The 20,844-nt window shown below is 33.5% G+C and overlaps 4 protein-coding genes across 8 annotated transcripts; 2 read left to right on the plus strand and 2 right to left on the minus strand.

Moving 5' to 3' along the window:
- Window positions 1–859: 859 nt before the first annotated feature.
- Window positions 860–5,390, minus strand: LOC108338730 (DEAD-box ATP-dependent RNA helicase 32). The gene is made up of 8 exons (XM_017575792.2): window positions 4,943–5,390; window positions 4,389–4,664; window positions 3,598–3,921; window positions 2,883–3,074; window positions 2,651–2,806; window positions 2,083–2,504; window positions 1,646–1,803; window positions 860–1,327 (listed from the first exon to the last, which is right to left on the minus strand). Exons 1-8 carry the CDS (start codon window positions 5,309–5,311, stop codon window positions 984–986), a joined length of 2,241 nt encoding a protein of 746 aa, XP_017431281.1. The 5' UTR covers window positions 5,312–5,390; the 3' UTR covers window positions 860–983.
- A 1,355-nt stretch (window positions 5,391–6,745) lies between these two features.
- LOC108337499 (1-acyl-sn-glycerol-3-phosphate acyltransferase) lies at window positions 6,746–9,446 on the plus strand. 5 transcript variants are annotated; one of them, XM_017574036.2, is made up of 8 exons: window positions 6,746–6,877; window positions 6,959–7,046; window positions 7,293–7,315; window positions 7,425–7,768; window positions 7,912–8,061; window positions 8,238–8,336; window positions 8,420–8,512; window positions 9,002–9,446. In XM_017574036.2, exons 4-8 carry the CDS (start codon window positions 7,463–7,465, stop codon window positions 9,236–9,238), a joined length of 885 nt encoding a protein of 294 aa, XP_017429525.1. In that variant the 5' UTR covers window positions 6,746–6,877; window positions 6,959–7,046; window positions 7,293–7,315; window positions 7,425–7,462; the 3' UTR covers window positions 9,239–9,446. The 5 variants fall into 5 exon arrangements, with proteins under 5 accessions (XP_017429525.1, XP_017429526.1, XP_017429522.1 ...); XM_017574037.2 differs by having other exon boundaries at window positions 7,293–7,308; XM_017574033.2 differs by having other exon boundaries at window positions 6,959–7,308.
- A 787-nt stretch (window positions 9,447–10,233) lies between these two features.
- On the plus strand, window positions 10,234–16,029 carry LOC108336306 (heat shock 70 kDa protein 16). The gene is made up of 9 exons (XM_017572714.2): window positions 10,234–11,901; window positions 12,196–12,411; window positions 14,050–14,145; window positions 14,233–14,379; window positions 14,674–14,874; window positions 15,005–15,151; window positions 15,231–15,359; window positions 15,442–15,572; window positions 15,767–16,029. The coding sequence occupies exons 1-9, from the start codon at window positions 10,732–10,734 to the stop codon at window positions 15,843–15,845; spliced, it is 2,316 nt and encodes a 771-aa protein (XP_017428203.1). The 5' UTR covers window positions 10,234–10,731; the 3' UTR covers window positions 15,846–16,029.
- Window positions 16,030–16,374: 345 nt separating this feature from the next.
- Window positions 16,375–19,239, minus strand: LOC108337132 (uncharacterized). Its single transcript, XM_017573589.1, has 5 exons — window positions 18,826–19,239; window positions 17,868–18,708; window positions 17,373–17,760; window positions 17,037–17,099; window positions 16,375–16,951 (listed from the first exon to the last, which is right to left on the minus strand). Exons 1-5 carry the CDS (start codon window positions 19,058–19,060, stop codon window positions 16,874–16,876), a joined length of 1,605 nt encoding a protein of 534 aa, XP_017429078.1. The 5' UTR covers window positions 19,061–19,239; the 3' UTR covers window positions 16,375–16,873.
- Window positions 19,240–20,844: the final 1,605 nt, after the last annotated feature.

Here is a 20,844-nt window from a genome sequence, read left to right on the forward strand (position 1 = left end):
GGGACCTTAAAGAACATGAAAATGGAATTGGACCCATTTATCCTTTTCCTCTCTATAAATTCCCACACTAAGAAAATGGTACATCATAGTATTCACATGTCATGTATCAACAAACTTAACTATATATCTGTTTTTAAAAAGGATTTATTTTAGACTTCGGAATCTATTATAATTTTAATATTTTTAATTAAATTTTTATTATTTTATTTTATTTATTAAATACTCAAAAAAGTATAATTTTTAATTAAATTCTACCATTTAATTTTTTATTAATTGGATGGCATAATTATTATTTTATCATTTTTTTTCTTATTTATCTCCATTTAGTAAAATAAATGAAATTTTATGATTAGTAAAATAAATGAAATTTTATGATTAATAAAATAATTAAATGAATTAAAAAATATAATATAAATTTAATTAAAGATACTCAAATGCATCAATCTATGAAAATTTAATTAAGTTTTAGTTTTTATTAATCTGAAGGTTATTCCGAGAAGGACTCTCTTTCTAATTTCTTCTTGTATATACTAAACTTCATTAATTTCTTGCATCGTCTTTTAAATCCTATCTGCCTATCAAATCATTTATACTTTAAAATCATGTTTATTTATAAATTTCACATCACTAATTTATTTTTATATATTTCATGGTTGTTTTTAATTCAAAATCCCACCAATTTTAAAAATTCATGAGATTAATAATTAAATATATAATGAAAACAGTAATTGCGATAAAATATTTTATTTTCCCAACAAAATGTTTGAAAGAAGATACTTATAACAACGATAAGCACACACACGGATGACATCGTTATGTTTTCATTCCAAAAAACAAAATTGATAAGCACACACAAGGATGACATCATTATGTTTTCATGCCAAAAAAAATTGAACTGGCCGCAAAATTTCATTGTTCCTGAAAGCTCTTCTATAAAGTTCCAAAATTTGATCTATTTTTCACCTGTTTATATTCTGCACATCCTATGAGTGCATAGAATTTAATAATTTCAAAGCCAGAGCTTCTTGCTCCTCCAAAGTAACCGCACTCGAACTTGTAGGTGAATTCCCTGCGATTTCATTTCTTTCACCCTCATCACTGTCACTATCAAAGTATACTTTATTCTTTTTATGCCGTCTATTAACAGTTTCGTCTCTTTCTGACCCAGAATTATCATCTTGGTCCTCCTCTTCCTCATTCCCAGCTTTCCATTTCATCTTCTGCTTTATTCTTTTTTCCCTAAGCCGCTGACGCTCTATAAGCTTGTCTTCCTTGTCAGCCTTCTTCAAATCATCGCGCATCCTTCTATAGTATTCAGCTTTTTGTTCTGTATGATGACATAAAGACAGATGTGTCAAAAATCCAAGAACACACATTTTAGTTAACTATTTCAATGCTATAAAGTATGGCAAGATCGTACCAAGGTCAGATTCTTGAATTCAAGAATAATTCAGAAAATACAAAATAATTTTCTAATTGATAAACGAGTAGTTGAATCGTATATTTCCTGATTTAAAAAAAATTGAAAACCATGCATTGAGAATTTGAGGTCCTAGCTGGCTTCAATGAAAGTCTTACACATGTAAGAGTAGCAATTTCACCATGTAAAATTATTACTAAGATTTAGAACTTAGAAGGGATATACCTGGGTCAAGCAGCAACGCTTCTTTGCCACTTTGTGTGTCAGCTATCCTGGCTAGCGGGGGAAGTGTGTTGCCTTCATCATCAAAGACAACCCTGGTCCCCACTGGCCTATGTACATTAATCTTGAGCTTCTTTTTCTTCAATACACGAGTTGCTGGTCTGCACAAGAAATAACAAAATTGATAAAAACAATAAATTTGAAGCTCCACATAAATGGCTCTCACCAAGAAACATGACAAATGGAATTTTATGTCCAACAATAAGTTTGAACTTTTTATTAGCCATCATAGGATTTTTTATTTAAAGGTCATTCTGCCTCAGCAGTTCAAAACAAGAAGGTCCAGCCCCTTCAATAACCATATAAAAGGAAACCAACGCAGAATTATCAGAATGTAATCTAAATTTTTTATCCCTACCACTGAAAACACATAAACATACATTATTTCTTCAATTTCAGATGACTTCACTTTGTCTTCATTTGCAGGATCTGCTAACTGAAAAAGATCATTTTCGATTTCTTCATCCTTGAAAGGATCTGTGTCTATCTTGTTTCTAGAAACCTCCAAGACATTTTTCTCACTTGAATCTTCTGGTTCAACTAAAATTGATTTTGTTGACGCAGCTTTAGATTTAATTTTCTGGTTAAGAAAACGGATTTTTGGAGTCATTGGTAAACCTAATGACGCCGAATACTCGTTAATAGGCAGTTTCATAACATCAAATATGTCTTTATCCTTTTGTATATGGATGGATCTCAAATATGTGATGAACGCCCTCTGAGCCCGATGCTGCAGGTCTGGATATTTAACCAGTAAAGACGCCAACAGAGTAGAAACTGGTTGCAGTCGTTCTTGCCTTGGCTGAATAATCAACAATTACAAAAGCATGAAAATAAGATGTCAGAAACAGCAAAAGACGGAACAGAGCCAGATATAAAACTGAAAATCTGATGTTAAAATGAAGATTGAAATTGCACGTCTACTAATAACTTTCAGGGAAAACTTACCTTAGTAAAATGCACTGGAACCTTTGCTGCTTTTAACTTTTCAAGCATTTGCATTTCAGAAGGCAACAGAAATAAAACCGACTTTCCACCAGATTTATATCGAGCTGTGCGACCAACTCTATGTATGTAAGAAGCTACATTTTCAGGACAATCAACCTACAAATGCAAGAGAGAATCAATACTTAGACCATAAGACTTGCTACAAGACAGAAAACACAAGAATGAGACTCACCTGAACAACCCAGTCAACTGCCTTATTAAAATCAAGGCCTCTTGCGGCCACATCAGTTGAGAAGAGAACTGAGCGCTTCTCACAAAACTCAGAATATATTGCCATTCTTCTTTCCTGTTTCATCCTCCCATGAAGGCACTTCAATGGAATGCCAGGGTGCAGTTTCTTAAATGCTTCAAAGACAAATTTTACCTATTAATAAGGGATGACAACATTATGGTAGATGGTCAATCTCAAGAATTTTGCACCCAAAAAATACAAAATTGAATCAATCGAATCCAGAGATCAACAAAACTCCTTTTTAAACATAGAATTCCCCCCAGTTTCCATTTGAAATCTTATGAGCACAAAGGCATTTAAAAACTTTCTCACTACAATAACCATGATTAGAACAAAGGAAACCATAAAGAAGCTCCATGAATGTTGACAACATCCTTTGCAGTTACACATGCAATAATGAAAATGTTTACTAAGCTACTGAGTATGAAACTAACCAGTTAACTTTCCGTTTCAATGATTAAACAAATTGCAATATCTCATTCCCTCAAACTACATAATATTCTTGGAAAGGATGACAAGCTAGTAGCCATGCATTTGGTTAATCATCAACGGAGCACTTTTCAGGTGGCATGACAGTAAAATTGTAATAGAAGCTTACAACATGATTCCCTTCAGGAAAAGGAACTTCTTTAACAGGAAAGAAAAGAGGAGCTACCTGTTTACAGCTTGAAAGAAAGACAAGTATTTTTGACTGTAGATGAGATTTTATGAAACTCCACAGCATATCTAACTTTTGTTCAAGGGGAACAATCATCACAATTTGCTTCAACAGAGAAGGAGTGGCTGTCACTGATTCTTCATGCACACTCAGATACTCTGGATCCTTCAAACTTAGTCTGGCAAGATCTTGAATTGACTTTGTTTGAGTTGCAGAGAAAAGCAAGGTTTGTCTTCGCTTTGGTAGTTGAGAAATGATTGCATTTAGTTCCCTTTTGAACCCACTGTCTAGAATGCGATCAGCCTCGTCTAGCACCAAAACCTATACCAGGAAGACCATTCAATCATCATTAAATAAGTACTTTCACATGTTGTTTCTATAATTCAGGAGGAATCCATGTTAAACTATTTTGTCATAAACTGTTTTCATAAGTTATTCTAGAAAGCTCACTAATAAGACGACAATCATAAGATATTTTCATAAACTCTCTCATAACGCTTGGACAAAAATTTGTCATAAAATAAAGCTCAAATAAGTTACAAATAAATTCTTCCAAGCATACTCCACTTCAAGCATGGTTGCTAAATGACCTACATCCTAGTGTAGTGTCTACCAAAATTTTTCTTGCGGTAATCAACGAAGGCAGCTAGCAGACCAAAGTGCTATATTTAAAACACACACGGTAGCAGAGTGTATAGTAAGAAAAAATGTCTGAATTATAATCTAATTTCAAAGTCCAATTTGGATTAATGTACACCATATAAGGGAGAGAAAAAGGCTATACTGACCTGCATTTGTGAACAATCAAAATTGGGAGTTTCATCCATGTGTTGTAGCAGTCTACCAGGTGTGCAGATCAATATATTGAGCTCATTAACACGTTCTTTCTCCATGTCAACATCCTTTCGACCACCAATGAGAAGGCCAGCACTAAAGTTATGGTGTTTTCCAACATCCTTCAACACATCAAATATCTGACCAGCCAATTCCCTTGTAGGCGATATGATGATGCTGCCAACGCCATCTTCAGGTCCCCACCTCTCTCTATACAACTTCTCCAACACCTATCATTCATAATCCACCATAAACAACTAACCATAAGTCCGAGAGTAAATCACACCGACACCCCAGTATTTCATGAGATTGCGCAGAACCCTTTTATTTTATTTTTTCTATCTCATTATCTCATCACTATTAGAAAAAACAAAAGGAGTTGTTGCAATTTCACGCCTACTTTTTAACAAATACCATTATTATATTATTATCACAATAAGTTGAATTAGACAAAAAACATAAAAGGAAACGTAATCCAAAGTGAGTGGAGACAAAATGAAGCACTTACAGGGATAATGAAAGTGAGGGTTTTACCGGACCCAGTTTTGGCGGCGCCGAGGATATCTCGGCCACAGAGCGCGTGGGGTAGAGCAGCCCTCTGGATGTCGGTTGTGACAACGAACTTGGCTTCCCGCAGGGCGTCCTTTGTTTTCTTGGAAAGCGGGAATTGATCAAAGCGGGACGCGCCAGCGTAGCGCGAGTAGGTGTTGCCTTCGAGGAGACCAACGGAGGAGTTTTTGGGCAGTGGTGGGAGCGACATTGGGTTGGAGCCGGAGTCCGGTGGCTGAAACTGGATCCATGAATTCAACAGGTTTATCTCTTCCTGCTCTGAGAGTCTCTGTTGCTTCCGAAACTCCTTCGATTTTGGTCTTCTCATTGCTCAAGCTTGAGGAGGAAGAAGAAGAAGACGAAGAAGGATGCTGTAAGTTTAGGTTTAGTATGTGTTATTTAGAGAGAGAGAGAGAGATATATATATATATATAAGATTTGGCGGCTAAATACCTTCCCCAATTCATGAAAAATTGGGCTGGCCCGACTAAAGGCCTACCCATTTTTTTTTAAATAATAACATCTTCCCAATTTTGAATTTGCAATTTTTTCCTTATTTATCCCCTCCATTAAAACTTAATGTAATTTTAATCTTCTAATTATTTTATTTTATTATATTAGTGAAAATATATATGTATGTTTACTTTTATTTTATTATTATTATTAGTATAAATAAAAGTATATTATTAATTTTATAAAATTAACTGCAAAATTTAAAATAATAAAACAATTTATATTAAGTTAAGGATAAAATTACCAATAATGTTAAAGGAATCTACTTTAAAATGAACTGAAACCTATAAAATAATATATATATCGAAAGTAACACTAATAATTAATAATAATTAATAAGAAATCTCATCACAATTTCATAATAGATAACAAAATTCTTAGGATAAATTCTAATTCATATTTTAATATTTGTTAAAGATGTTAAAAAGTAAATAAGATTTACACTTTTATATATATATATATATATATATATATATATATATATATATTATAAATTAATTTTATTTTAGTTAATGTGAATCTCAATATATATATATATATATATATATACTAAAAAGTAATTATTAAATAGTTATGAGAAACGATTTTCTTTATAAAGTTATAAATATTTTATTACTTTATTATTTTCGTGAGTTTTTATATATTTATTACTTAATTATTAAAATATTAAAATAAAGGATATGTATCTATTTTTCTAAAATCATAAAAGCGAAATAGTTAAAAAATAGAAGTACAATTGACAGTAAAATTATATGGAAGATAAGACATAGGGAAAGGATGATGTAGTAAAAATTTACCAAAATTATTATATCAATGTTTTTAAATTAAAAAAAAAAAAGTGATGCAAATGTGTGAATAATCTTGAAAGACGTAGAAAGTGTATGGTGAGGTGAGGTGTGATGTTGAACCACATGTGGCTAAATGCACCTAACCACACATCACTTCCCACGTGTTGCTAAATCTCACTCCAAACTACTACAAAAGTCAAAATATAATCTGCCCAAATCATCAATCAAAGCACTTTTTTTAACTCATCATTATGTCTGTATCAAGAAATATTTTTAGAAAATAAAATAAATTAATTTTATTCCATAAAAAGTATTTCTTATATTTTCTCTTATTAAATTTATTATTTTGATCATAGTTCTTATTAAATTCTATAGAATAGAATACTTTAGAGGAAGACAATAGCCAGAAGCCAGATGTCACGTGTAACATTGTGTCCCTGCTTTGCTAATAAGAACTTTCATTTCAATTCCAATGTTTTCATCTTATCTTAGTTTTGAGGCACAACTTCTATATAGCCTCTGTTTTCTTCCTCTTCTTGTTCATAAGCGTTACCATACATTTCTTTTTCTTCTTGTCTTCACTCTCTACCTTTGTATGTGTGGCTTTGCTTTTTCTCTTTTTCTCAGCAATCGTCCTCTTGGAATTTGACTTCTTCCATTTTCCTTCATTTCAGCTTTCTCAGGAGCTAAAACTCACAAGTGCTTCTTTGCTGGGTCTTCTTCAAGCAATTGCTGTCAGACTGATAAATAAAAAGACTAATGGTATAAAATAGTATAAAATTCCTTCGAAATATAGTAGAAGAAACCCCCACCATCTTCAGTGTTCATTTTAAAGTTTGAAACTTTTCACCATTTTCGTTAACTGACGGAAAATGGGAGTTCTGGGTTTTATCCATTCAGTTTTCTTGAAAAAAAAAACTGAATTTTATCAGTTGCTGGTGTATTTTGTTCTTGAAAAATTCCACTCTCTTTTTAATTGACCACCGACCCTTGTGATTGATCCTTCAGTTGAACTGGGAGAAAGGTATTTGGTAATGTTCTATGCAAGATATTAGTATTGGTTTTTGTTCATGGGATTCCTCAATGCACATTTAAGTGATAACATACGAATTATTCTGCTTTTGGTTTTGGTTTTTTCAGGTGGCCTCTGTTAGCGTGTAGTGCTCACAGATTCTGTCATGGTGAATACTGAAGGTGGTGTCCTTTTAAGGCATAGAAGGTTTGAGAGCTTGTTGAATACAAGATCTAGCCAAAGTGTGGAAGAAACTCCAAAAGTTGCAGTGAAAGATGGACTGGGAGAAACAACAAGGAAGGATGATGGGTGGGTTTCTGCAACCATATCTTGGATCAGAATTGTTACATGTTTTGTGTCTATGATGGTCACGACATTCGTATGGGCAATTATCATGGTTGTGCTTATACCATGGCCCTATGAGAGGATCAGACAAGGAAACATTTATGGACATGTGACTGGTAGAATTCTGGTAAGCTACCTTTAATATGTAGTTCAGCACAATTTTGGAGTGAATGGCTGAGATATTTTCCTTGTTTTAGTAGCATAGGTACAAGTTTTGAAACTTTTTGGGAAGTTTTACATGTTATGACTGATATCTCAAGCATTATGCAGATGTGGATTCTTGGTAATCCTATAGAAATTGAAGGTGCTGAATACTCTAACGAGAGAGCCATTTACATCAGTAATCATGCGTCTCCAATAGACATATTTCTTATAATGTGGTTAACTCCTACAGGCACTGTTGGCATTGCTAAGAAAGAGGTTTGTTCTAATGCTCAAAATGTAAAAGAAAAACTTTGGAAATGGATTTTTGTGTGCATCTTCTATCTACTTGAATGCTTGAAATATTCAATGTGTCATTATCATATATTTTCTAGCAACTATTTACATTAAATTTTCTAGTAAAAAGTGCATTCAAATATTTAGAAACTATGCAGATAATATGGTATCCTTTATTTGGGCAACTTTATGTTTTGGCTAACCATCTTCGTATAGATCGATCCAACCCAACTGCAGCTATTGAGTCCATGAAAGAGGTATATAACCTTGTAACCTTGTTCTTGCAGCATCTACTACCTCATTTTTGTATAATGTTTTAACTTCTGGTTGTAATGTTCAGGCAGCTCGTGCAGTTTTGAAGAACAATCTGTCGTTGATCATTTTCCCAGAGGGTACCAGGTCTAAGAATGGACGACTACTTCCTTTCAAAAAGGTATATTTATCTAGTCCCATTTTCTTAGCATTCTATAATTTATAATCTTAAGAAGTTAAAAAGTGAAGTTTAAGTTTAACTCAACCCTACAAACTTATAAATTATAAATTAGTCTTAATTTTGTCTCTGGTCGACATGAAACATAATTATAAGTTTGACTAATTAACATAAATGATTGACACTAATTCCAATCCAAAACTTTAAAACAATGATTTTATCACCTTAAAACAATGAATTAGTGGGATTTTATCACCTTAAAACAATGAATTTGTCTGTTCTTTTTGTCTTTTTTTCTGTGTAGTGTTTAATTTTTTCATTTCTATTCAATATAACACTTAGACTTATAGTCATAGCTAGATTCCTAACAGATACAGATCATAAATATCATCACTTGCAAAATGAGCAGAATACATGAAATTAGCCTTGTTCATATGCTACAATAATTTTGGTTATGGTTGAGAATCCATTATTGATTGACTTGTGATGCAGGGTTTTGTTCATTTAGCACTGCAATCGCGTCTTCCAATAGTTCCAATGGTTCTGACAGGTACTCATCTAGCATGGAGAAAAGGCAGTTTGCATGTTAGACCAACACCTCTGACTGTGAAGTATCTTCCACCTATTAGTACTGAAAATTGGAAGGTTGATAAGATTGATGACTATGTTACAATGATACACAACATGTATGCTGAACACCTTCCTGTGACTCAGAAGCCTCTGCCTTGAAAAGTTGTAGACTCAGAAGAATCAGAATCAGAATCAATTTTAAGCTGAAGCATATCTTCCAAAAGGGAGCTCTTGTTAACTGCAATATGCATAAATTGGTTCTAACAAATGAAATACCTAAAATCCTTGCAAAAAGCTTAGCTTCCATGTCTAATTTATTCTCGTGCTCTTAACTGATATATGAATATCAATGTTTACCTTTTGATCATTTGGTGAAACTTTTATATTGTTCAAGAATGCAAGCATCACACTATGTAACATTTTCTTATCATTGTGAATTTCAAATTTGGATTCTCTATTAGATTTTATTAGTTTATTAATTTAAAATTTAATATATGTTCATTTGTTTATGTTTTCGCTATTTTGTTTGAATTTGAAATATTAATTAAGATATTTAAATTTAATATGCAATGACTGAGACCAAATCACTTTGGAAAGAGATAAAATAGGAGAAAATAAATAAAAGAAATCATTTTTGAAATTAATTTTACACTGTTTATTTGATTGATTTTTTTTTCATTTTAAATAAAATAATTTTAAAATATACATATTATTTTAGTGACGGAAGGCACTGAATAAACAAACAATCAGTGAAATATGTGAATGACAGAAAAAATAATTTTTTATTGAAAATGAAAAAAAAAAAGGAATAAAACATTCGGAAGGAAGAAGAAATTAAATAAAATTAATACGGACAAAAGAAAAGAAAAAGAAATCACATTCCAATATATTTGGATATTGACGTTTGTCTTAATGCATATAAAAAAATGGAGACCCAAAGCAATATTTTTTTTATCAAGAACGAAAACATATTATTATTTATTAAGAATATACAGAAAATGAATAGATAAAAATTTATTTAAACACCTGTGTTATTACAATTTTTACCTAATATTTGAGAGTTTTTAATTTTTTGTCTTTTTTTTACCTAATAAACTTACATATTTGTCCAGAATAAGTTGATTATTGTCAAATAAATTTGTTTATTTGATGATAAATTGATAAGTATTATGGCTTCAGCGAATGAAGGGGAGATTTTCTCTCTGCTATCACAAACTAGTTATGCACTCACCAACTGCTTCTGCATTCCACCATTCATCTCTCTGCAAACCCTTTCCCAAAACAGCTTTTTCTCCATTTTCTCTCACTATTCACATTGACGTATCTCATATTTTTTTCTTTTTTTCTGGGACTTCCTTGTTACATTGAAAGCATTTCTTGGGTTTCATCATTTTTTGTTTTATTCAGAGCATTTCTTGTTACACAATGTAATTGGGTTTCATACTTCTCCATGATATACGAATAAAGTTTCTATTTTGATGAGTGTGTTTCCAAACCTTCTTTTTTGTAGTAACAGCCCTGTGCGAAATGTTATGCTTGTATTTGTGGGCCAGCTTTGTGTGAAGTTTTTGTCTTTTCGGCGGACGTTGTTGAAGTAGAAAGGGTAAATTGGCTGGAATTAGTTGTTTGGGACAAGGACACAGTGAATTGAGATGAGCGGAGTGGGGATTGATATTGGAAATGAGAATTGTGTGATTGCTGCAGTGAAGCAAGGAGGGGTTGATGTTTTATTGAATGATGAATCCGAACGTGAAACCCCTTCTGTGGTTTGCTTTGGAGAGAAGCAAAGGTTTTTAGGGTCAGCAGGTGCTGCTTCTGCCATGATGCACCCCAAGTCCGCAATATCTCAAGTGAAGAGACTAATAGGCAGGAGATTTGCAGACCCTGATGTTCAAAATGAGTTGAAAATGCTCCCTGTTGAAACTTCGGAAAGTGTGGATGGCGGCATTCTGATACACTTGGAATACTCAAAGGAGAGTCATGCGTTTACCCCGGTTCAAATAGTAGCAATGCTCTTTGCGCACTTGAAGGTCATAGCAGAAAAAAAATTTGGGACCACGGTTTCTGACTGTGTTATTGGGATTCCATCATACTTCACCATCTTGCAGAGACAAGCTTATCTCAACGCAGCAGAAATTGTTGGATTGAAGCCTCTGAGGTTGATCCATGATTGCACTGCAACTGCTCTTAGTTATGGAGTTTACAAATCAGATTTTGGTAGTGAAGCTCCTGTTTATATTGCATTTGTTGACATAGGCCATTGTGATACTCAGGTCTGTATTGCAGCATTTCAGGCTGGTCAAATGAAGATACTCTCACATGCTTATGACATGAGCTTAGGGGGGAGAGACTTTGACGAGGTTCTGTTTAGTCATTTTGCAGCAAAATTTAAAGAACAGTACAATATTGAAGTGTATTCTAACGACAGGGCATGTAGGAGGCTGCATGTGGCATGTGAGAAGTTGAAGAAGATTTTGAGTGCAAATCTAGAGGCTGATCTTAGCGTTGAGTGTTTGATGGATGAAAAAGATGTTAAAGGATACATCAAGAGGGAAGAATTTGAGAATCTGGCATCAGGACTATTGGAGAGAATTTCTGTTCCTTGCAAGAAAGCATTGGCTGATGCAGCCTTGACGGTAGAAAAGATTAGTTCTGTTGAGTTAGTTGGTTCAGGTTCACGGATTCCAGCTATAACTAGAATATTAAGTTCTCTATTTAAGAGAGAGCTCAGCCGCAGACTGAATGCAAGTGAGTGTGTAGCTCGTGGTTGTGCTCTCCAGTGTGCAATGCTGAGTCCTGTTTTCCTTGTCAAAGAATATGAGGTTTGAATATTGAAACAAAACACTGATCCTTATCCTGTCTTCACGATATGTATATGTGTAGGAGAGTGGGTTATTGTGTCTGTATAGATTGTTAGGTTCGAAATGTAACAAATACTAAATGGACTAAGTTGCTACCTTGGGTTCTAGGTTTATTTTCTGTATTTAGATTGTCCATTTCTCTTTTATCTATCTGTTTAGAAATATATTTAACTTTAATTTCTCTCATATATTTTTCTTCGGAATTTTGCATTTGCTTTTATTAGTCTATTAATGTAATTTCCTGTGTCTGTTCAGGTCCAGGATGCTATTCCTTTTTCCATTGGACTTTCATCGGATGGAAAGGCAATTCGTGCAGGATTGCATGGTGGTGTACTCTTCCCAAAAGGCCAACCCATTCCAAGTGTTAAAATTCTCACATTTGAGTACAGTGATTTGCTCCACTTGGAAGCATTCTATGCCAATCCAGATGAATTACCACCCGGGGCATATCCTAAAATTTGTTGCTTCACAGTATGCCTGCTTTACAATTTTAATATGTTGTGAAGGAGTTTAGATCATCTTGTCCATGATTCCATGTTATCTATATTGCCTCACTTTTCTTTGTTAATTATTACCCTCTCTGTTCTTGCTTCTTCTGTTGTGTGCTTCATGTAAGGCATGTGGTATAGTCTCTACAAGCTTATTGTCTTCTATATTTTACTGGTTTGGTATTTTTAATTCTACAGAAAAAAAAAAAGGAGTAGTATATACTATACAATCAGCAACTTTTACCTTTCAGTTGCAAGTCTGGGACTCGTTTATGTATAAAGCTATTGTATACACAAATGAGCAACCGCCCAAGTCCTCTGTCTAGTCCAGTTTAGGTACAGGCTTCAAGTGAGAAAATTTACTTTGAAGAATCTTGAGTCAATGGTTTGGAGACGTTTGGACAGTGGACCTTGCTATCGACACTCCACTAGTTTTTTTCTTTTCTTTTTTTTTCTAAAAGTAAAATAGAGTATAAGGTATATAAGTTTGGTAATAGACTTTCTAATCTAACTAAGATGTTTAAATTTGAGACCATACCATACCATTAGTTACCTGGTTTTGGCCCATCATACAAAATGGCAAGGAAATTGAGGAGGATGTAAACCGTGGGATTCAAGCAGAGTAGATAAAAAATTGAGGAGCTCTTTAGGGAATTGGGGGCAGTTTATGATTAGAAAGTAGCACTCGAGCTTCACCAAAAATTTTACTGAACAACTAAAACCTGCACACTTGGATCCTTTAAAGTGAGGAGATTACACGTTAGAAGAGAAAATGTATTTGTAATTATTTGATTACAGATTGGACAATTGAGACTTTAATAACTTTGTTATGCATGTTCTTGTATCTTATTATCATGATTTAAACAGTTTGATTATTTAATTAATGGTTATAAATGCACTTTGTTCTTTAAAATGTATTCCCTCAATTTAGGGGGGTCAAATCCAAGATCTGCATTGTTGTCCAAATTGAATGTTGAGTGGTAAAAGGCCAAGAAAAAAATCAATATTGCCAAATTGAGAAAGATTTAGACTTAAATGCGGTTTGTTTATAGACAGAATTTATGTTAAGACATTATGACGTTGTTTGATCCATGTAGCCAACCCCATCTTGTGCTAAAAGGCTACTGTTTTTTGTTGCTGAATCTTGAGACAATCAATAGACACCTCCCACTTTATTCAAGGAGAGAAAGGGTTCATTAGTAAATAGCATAGCAACCATGGTTTGTTCTTTTCTCAAAGAAAGTCATTGTTGTAAAAGTATCAATTGTTATAGCAATATGAGAATCTGTAGATGTGCACATGCTTGAACAAATCATCGTGGTCTTAGGAGAAGGGGAAGCAGATATGGTGGATCTAACACCGTACACATATCTATTTTCCAATTTTCTCAAATGGAGAGAAATGTCAATATTTACTTCTTTAGTATCTACAATGTCAATTGGTTAACATTTGCTTATGTCTATTATATGATAGAAAACATCTAAATATCACAGGACAAACAAGTTATGATAAATTGTTCTATGTTGCCATTCATTGTGCCAGTGATCATGAAGTGTTATGTATGCTTATGTCTGCACCTTATTTATGTACACTTATCCATTTGTTTGTCACTTCTATTCAGATTGGTCCTTTCCATGGATCCCATGCAAGTAAGGCAATAATTGAAGTTCAAGTACAACTAAATTTGCATGGCATTATTGGTATTGAATCAGTTACGGTAAGAAACCTTATTTTTATCTCTTCATATGGCATTATTAGTTTCAAAAGATCTTTCTAAGCAGATGGACTTTTTTTTGTCTTTTAGTTGGTTGAGGATCGTGTGGATGATTCAGGTACAACAGACGATTCTCATTCAAATTCTGAAACAGTCAATATTGCACCTGTTTCTGAGACAATGGAAAATGCCTCAGATGATAGTATCAATAAGAAGTTTGAAGCTTCTCGTCATTCTGTACGTTCTCTTGTGCTGTTCTCTTTTCTCCCTGCACACCTTTTTTAAGTGGAAGATGCGAAGATATTAGCAAATTGCCCTTTAAACGTGCAAAATTATATTGCTAAATTTTATTATATGCTTATTTATGATGCTGAATTCTGTACCATATCTGTCAGACTCTTGCAATTCATTTTTTTGATGTGTGTGGTGTTGTATCTGTACATTTTTATCTTGTTGAGATTGTTTTGATTGCAGATATGATTCATGTTGGTGTTTTGAGAAAATAAAAGTTACTATCATGCCTTGTTACAGGCTGATGGTACAAGAAAAGATAAAGCTAACAGAAGGCTTCATGTACCAGTGACTGAAAACATTTATGGTGCAATGACCAAGGCCGAGATATTGGAAGCTCAAGAAAAAGAACTCCAGTTAGCCGATCAGGACAGAGCTACTGAGCTAATCAAAGACAACAAGAATCTGTTGGAGTCTTATATTTATGAAACAAGGAGTAAGGTACACATTGAATATCTCAGTGATATGTAGACATGGCGGGTTTGTGAGATTCAGATACATTTTATGAGTAAGTTGTTGTGTAGTCATTATTGAATAATTGGTTTTTAAATTTATTTGATTGCATGAATAGATCTTCAGCACATATCTGAGCTTTTCGAGTGAACATGAGAGGAAGGACGTATCTAGGGGCCTGAAAGAGACCGAGGAATGGCTCTATGATGATGGTGGTGATGAAACTGTAGATGCTTATTCTGCAAAACTAAAAGATCTAAAACAGGTTACTTTTGTTTCTCTAATCTTTTGCAAAACATGTTTGCCACGCCACACTTTTTTACATTCTTCGTCTTCTTCTGTAGCTGGTGGATCCAATTGAGTATCGATACAAAGACAGAGAAGCAAGACCACAAGCTACAAGAGACTTGTTAAGCTGCATTGTAGAGTATCGAATGTCAGCAGATTCTCTTCCACCCCAAGATAAAGAACTGGTACAATAATAAATAGATGAATGAATGTAATTGTGGGATGTTGCCCTCAGTATCAGGTTTTGTGTGACAACTTTATTTTCAGGTCATAAATGAGTGCAATAAAGCAGAGCAGTGGCTAAGAGAGATGAGGCAGCAACAAGATCTTTACCCTAAAAACTCTGATCCAGTATTAATATCAATTGATATCCAGAGCAAGACAGAGGAATTAAACTCGTATGGCTTTTTTACCTTTCCGTTTTCCTTTTCAGATGTTCATGATTGTAGGGTAATATGATAATTCAATTGGGTCTAAATTATACACCTGCTGAAGCAAAGCATTGCTGAATTGCTCCAGTTTAATCCAATTGTCATTATATACGTTCATTTTATCTCAAAACTAATGACTGTTATATTTTTATGGATTTCAGAGTATGCCAAAAGGTATTGAAATCCAACGGTTCTCCAATTCCAAGAGATGAGGGTACAGACAAACAAAATACCCCATGAAATGAAGATATAACATTATATTATGGCTAATGGCTTCTGACAAATGTGAACATTTTTTATTCTTCACACTTGTTCCCCGCTTCAGGAGTTGAAAGGGAAATCTTTTTATTTTTTGTCCCACCTACTGAAGGCATCCAATGATTTTATCTTGATATTTTAACTTAGTCTTCAAATTGATCCTGTACCATGGAGTAAATGTTTATAAACAATGGTTATATATTCTTTTAAAATGCACACGTGGTACAGAAATGCGGTGTTTACGTTTTAATAAAATTTAGATCGCTTATCAAGATTTCTTGAAGTTAAATTCCTAGGAATTTTGGAGTGGAAAGTCCCAGTTTTAGAATCTATACAGCACGCCAATCTCAGGTTCATAGTTTAAGAATGTGATTGTACCCAAAATTATCTTTACATTTGTTCATATAAATGCAATATGATAAATAGCTCCGAATGGAGCCACATAGATAAACAGAAACCAGAAAACCCAAACAAATTAGGCGAAGCATCACGTATAATCAAGATACAGGGGGAAAAAATCTAAAAAATTGCTCTTATCATTCCTATCGTTCATTTATTATTCTTTCATTTACAAATACCGGAAAGAAATTAAGCATAATTAACAATGCAACAAGCTCGATCAAAAGAATAAAAAAACCCAAGTGGTGAATCAAGTGTGAACCGAAACATTATTTTGGATCCCAATTGAATCATTATCCAAAGCTACACTTTCATCGTGACCACCTTAGGTTCGTGTGTACTGTACATAAACATTCATGGCTCGCAATATATATAATTTGCAAGGATTTTTAAGCATCAAAACTTTCACTGAGCAACAATCCCCCTTAATCAGTTTCCTCAAGGGATGCTGCATACTGGATTTCTCTATCTTCCTTGTTCCCATCCAAAACATGATACAGGAAAGTTCGGGCATTTAAACAGGAATTGAACCTATATGGTAATGCTAATCAAAAGATCCGCAAGTAAATGACTGTATGTGGACCAGGGATAAATGTCTAGCCTTCAAGTGTTCAGTTTCTCTTCTTCCTGGCTTTGGTAGTCTTGGAACCTGTTTTCTTTTTTGATTTATTGAATACGGTTCCACTCTCCTGAAAGTGTCAAAGGCATTTAGTCATTTAATGCTACCATAACCAAAAGGATAACAACCACAGAATGGTATGCAAGTAGACGCACCTTCCGATATTGTACATAAGCACTCCGGCCTGTCAACTCCTGCCCACTTTTGTTGACATACACCTGCAGCAGGAAAAAAAGAATCAGGTCCTGATAGATGATACAATGTGACAAAATAGGTTAGGTGGGATACCTAATATGCATATCAGATCATGCAGCAAAGCAAGATATAAATCTTCAGTAACATCATGTATGAGCTCTTAGCAGTTCAATTTACACAACACTAGATAACAGCCCACATCTTCTAATGACTATTGTCTAACATGAGAATCGTAAGTAAATTTAACCAGTTAATGCTTAATATCATTAAACTAATTTTTTAGCATTTTCGCATACCTTTCTTCCTTCTGGAGATGTATACCAATGACCGGCAGATTGACCACTTGCTTGGACCCGTCTTTTGCCAGCATCCTTTGGCGAACTGGCACAGCTCCTAGGTTCCACCCAATCCCCAGAAGCACGTGATTGGTTTGCAGGGCTTGATTTGTTACCTTTACCTTTTGAGACACTATTCTTAGTGCTATTCCTCTTTGTTGCTTTCTTTCTAGAAGATTCCCCATGGCTAAATGGAGAAACAATTTTGGGATCCACCCAGCCTTCAGAAGTATTGAAAGATCCCTCAAATACCAAATTACTGGATGTGTTTTTCCCCCTTGTTGAGCCGTTTACACAAGCATTTTGAACCCCCTGCGTGTTTGAAGCTCTTCCATTGCCAAATTGTCCCCTAAAATAAAAATACACCAAAAACAATATGTAATACAAAACGACAACCATTGTCTTTTTAAATCACTACCAGTGATTAATTAAAAACGAGCACGAGCTATGACTTACATGTAATCAATGTGTGAGGTATTAGGTTGCTGATTCACTCTGTTTATGGCACCTAATGGATTGAAATTCCGAAAGCGAGTGTGAACTAACTGCTGAATTCTCGGATCCTCATGGAAAAAGTACTTATGAGCAGGATAAACTAGGTCCACAGATTCCCATTGTTGTTGATTCCTTTGACAGCTAGAACTAACCCCAGGATACCTCTCATTGTGACTTTCATTCACATCACCCCGGACTTCCTTGCACTTGTTAGAACGAAAGTACTCTTCACACAGCTCATTAAAAGCTGGTGTTGGCACAGAAACATTCTTCACTGGCGAAAAATCCTTCCATAGAGAATCGTTTCTATTCTTATCAAAATATGCTTTCTTGTTTTTTTCTAAATGATTGTTAAAGTAAACTTTATTATCCCCGCCAACATCAACATCTGAATCGGAATCAATTAGTCGAAACTCAGGAACAGAATCATTTTTTAGGGGCGAAAAATCCTTCCAAAGATCCACATTTTTGTTGTCATCAAAAGATAATTTCTTATCTTGTTTTAAATTGTCGTTAGGGTTAACATTATTGGCGCCACCACCAACATCCACGTCGGAATCATCGGAATCAATTAACTGAAACCTACGGAGAGGACTAGTCGTTAACTTGGGAAACATCAAGCCACTCTTCCCTGTTTCTAACCTAGAAGAAGCAGGAACATCATCCGAATGTTCCTTTCTTTTCCCATCTCTGGAAGAGTTACTACAATGATGAGGGGTTAAACTGAAAACTCTACTACCATTCAACGAAATTTTTGAGCTGCTACACACGGAACGATTCGATGCCGATAGAAGCGTATGAACTGATGATAGATATTACAGCAAAACAAAAAATAACCAATTTAGAACGAAAAAGAGTATATTATATTATTTAAAATTGAGAAGCGGAGAGAGAAAAAAAAGGTTTTAGCTGACCTTACCTTGATCGGGATCTTCCTGCGAGGAGAACTCCTCGATATCGTCATCCACGTCGGCGTCGAGGGACGGCGAAGGTGGTCCGCGGCGGATGCGTTTGAGAAGGGGGCGCGGCGGGTCGGCTCGAGTGTCGAGTTCGGAGTCGGAGACATGGGCGGTCGGAGAAGGAGGTGGATTGAATGGGGAATGCGGGGGCGTGTCGAGACCTAGGGAAAATGAGGGCACTTCGGAGTTGGCCATGGAAATTAGAAGGGAAATTGAGAACGACAGAGAGAAATAGAAAGGGAATGGATTTTAGATTGAAGTAAATCAGGGTTTGTGGATTCGAATTTGGGGAAAAATGGAGGGAATTGAAATTTCTTGCTGGCACGAGTGAACGATGAAGTGTGGCGAATATTCTCTTACAATGCCTCTCAACTTTTTCCTTTTCTGCATGTTTAAATTTAGTTATTTTTAGTCTCTTGGTTTTTATTTACAATAAGCTCTTTTTATTCACATTTCGTTGAATATATAAGTTATCATAATTACCTTGATTTATGTAATCAATTATTTTAATTGTCTACTTTAAAGTAATCTAATTACAAATTATCCTGAAATTCAAAGTATATATATACAATGTACTAATTGCAGAATGATTGCAAATTTAGAAAAAGGTTTAAACTATCCTTTAGTCTTCATTTTTGTATGAAAATCTCAGTTATGTCTTTATTTTTTTCATCTGTCTCAATTGGGTCATATATTTTGTAAAAATGAACACATTTTGCCCTAACCGTTAACTGGTCTCAAATGGCGTTAAATTAAGGTCACGTGGTGCAGAGAGAATGGATTGATGTGGGTTCCTCATTTACGTGCAGAGAGAATGTATTGAAATCTCTAAAGTGAATATCCTTAAAGTCACATCACCATATTTTCTCTTCAATTTTTTATATTAAGATAATATATTAATTTAATTAATAATCTAATTTAATCATGCTCACTAGTCATTATTTTAAACTAAATTATTATAAATTTAGTTTCTTAATTTTAAATTTTTTATAAAAATATGTGTATTTTAATTGAATATTAATATACAAAATTGTTATATTATATCAAATTATTATATAAAAATAATAATTTATTTAATATTTTTAGATGACTATTTGAGAGAAAACATTTCTTTTTAAACTAAAATATGTTTATTATATTTTTTAAAAAATTATTATATTTTTTTAAAAATTATTTTATTTTTAAATTTAAATAAATTTAATATATATTATATTTTTAACTTTCCAAAGTAATAAAATTATATATCTAATGATTACAATAAAAAATTATTTTAAATAGTTTTTTATAAAAATTAATATTTATGTATTTATATTTAAAGAAAAAAAGATAATATTAAAATATTATGTAAAACTTGAAAATTAAAATATTAAATAAAAATTATCAAATAAATAAAATAAATAATTAAAAATAAACTAATTTAATTCTGAAGAATAACTGTGTTCTAACCCACTGTAAGTGGTGAAACTTAAAAAAAAAGTCTTCTACAAAGTAAATAAAAAATAAATAAAACTTGATTTTAAAATTATTAAATAAAAAAAATAAATAATGTCATATCACCACTATTTATTTGATCAAAACACTCCAGTAAATAATGTCACATCACACATCAACACATTCTCTCTACACCATGCGGCCTTAATTTAACGCCGTCTGAGACCAGTTAACGGTTAGGATAAAATGTGTTCATTTTTACAAAAAAATATGATCCAATTAAGATAGATGAAAAAATGAGGATCGAACTGAGATTTTCATACAAAAATAAGGACTAAGGGAGAGTTTAAACCTTTAAAAAAATATGATATCCTAAGGAAACAGTTTGATTAATAAACACTGTCCTTAAGCATTACTCATCATTCACCAAACAATGAATAAATGCTATCCTTATTATGCATCAAACAGAAAGCTAAACATTTTAAAATTTCTAATTTATATGAGAGTAAAAGGAGGAAAAAAAAGATAATCGTGCCCTTTTCAACCTA

Source organism: Vigna angularis, chromosome 7 (assembly GCF_016808095.1).
Source record: "Vigna angularis cultivar LongXiaoDou No.4 chromosome 7, ASM1680809v1, whole genome shotgun sequence".
In the NCBI taxonomy this organism is placed as follows: Eukaryota; Viridiplantae; Streptophyta; class Magnoliopsida; order Fabales; family Fabaceae; genus Vigna; species Vigna angularis.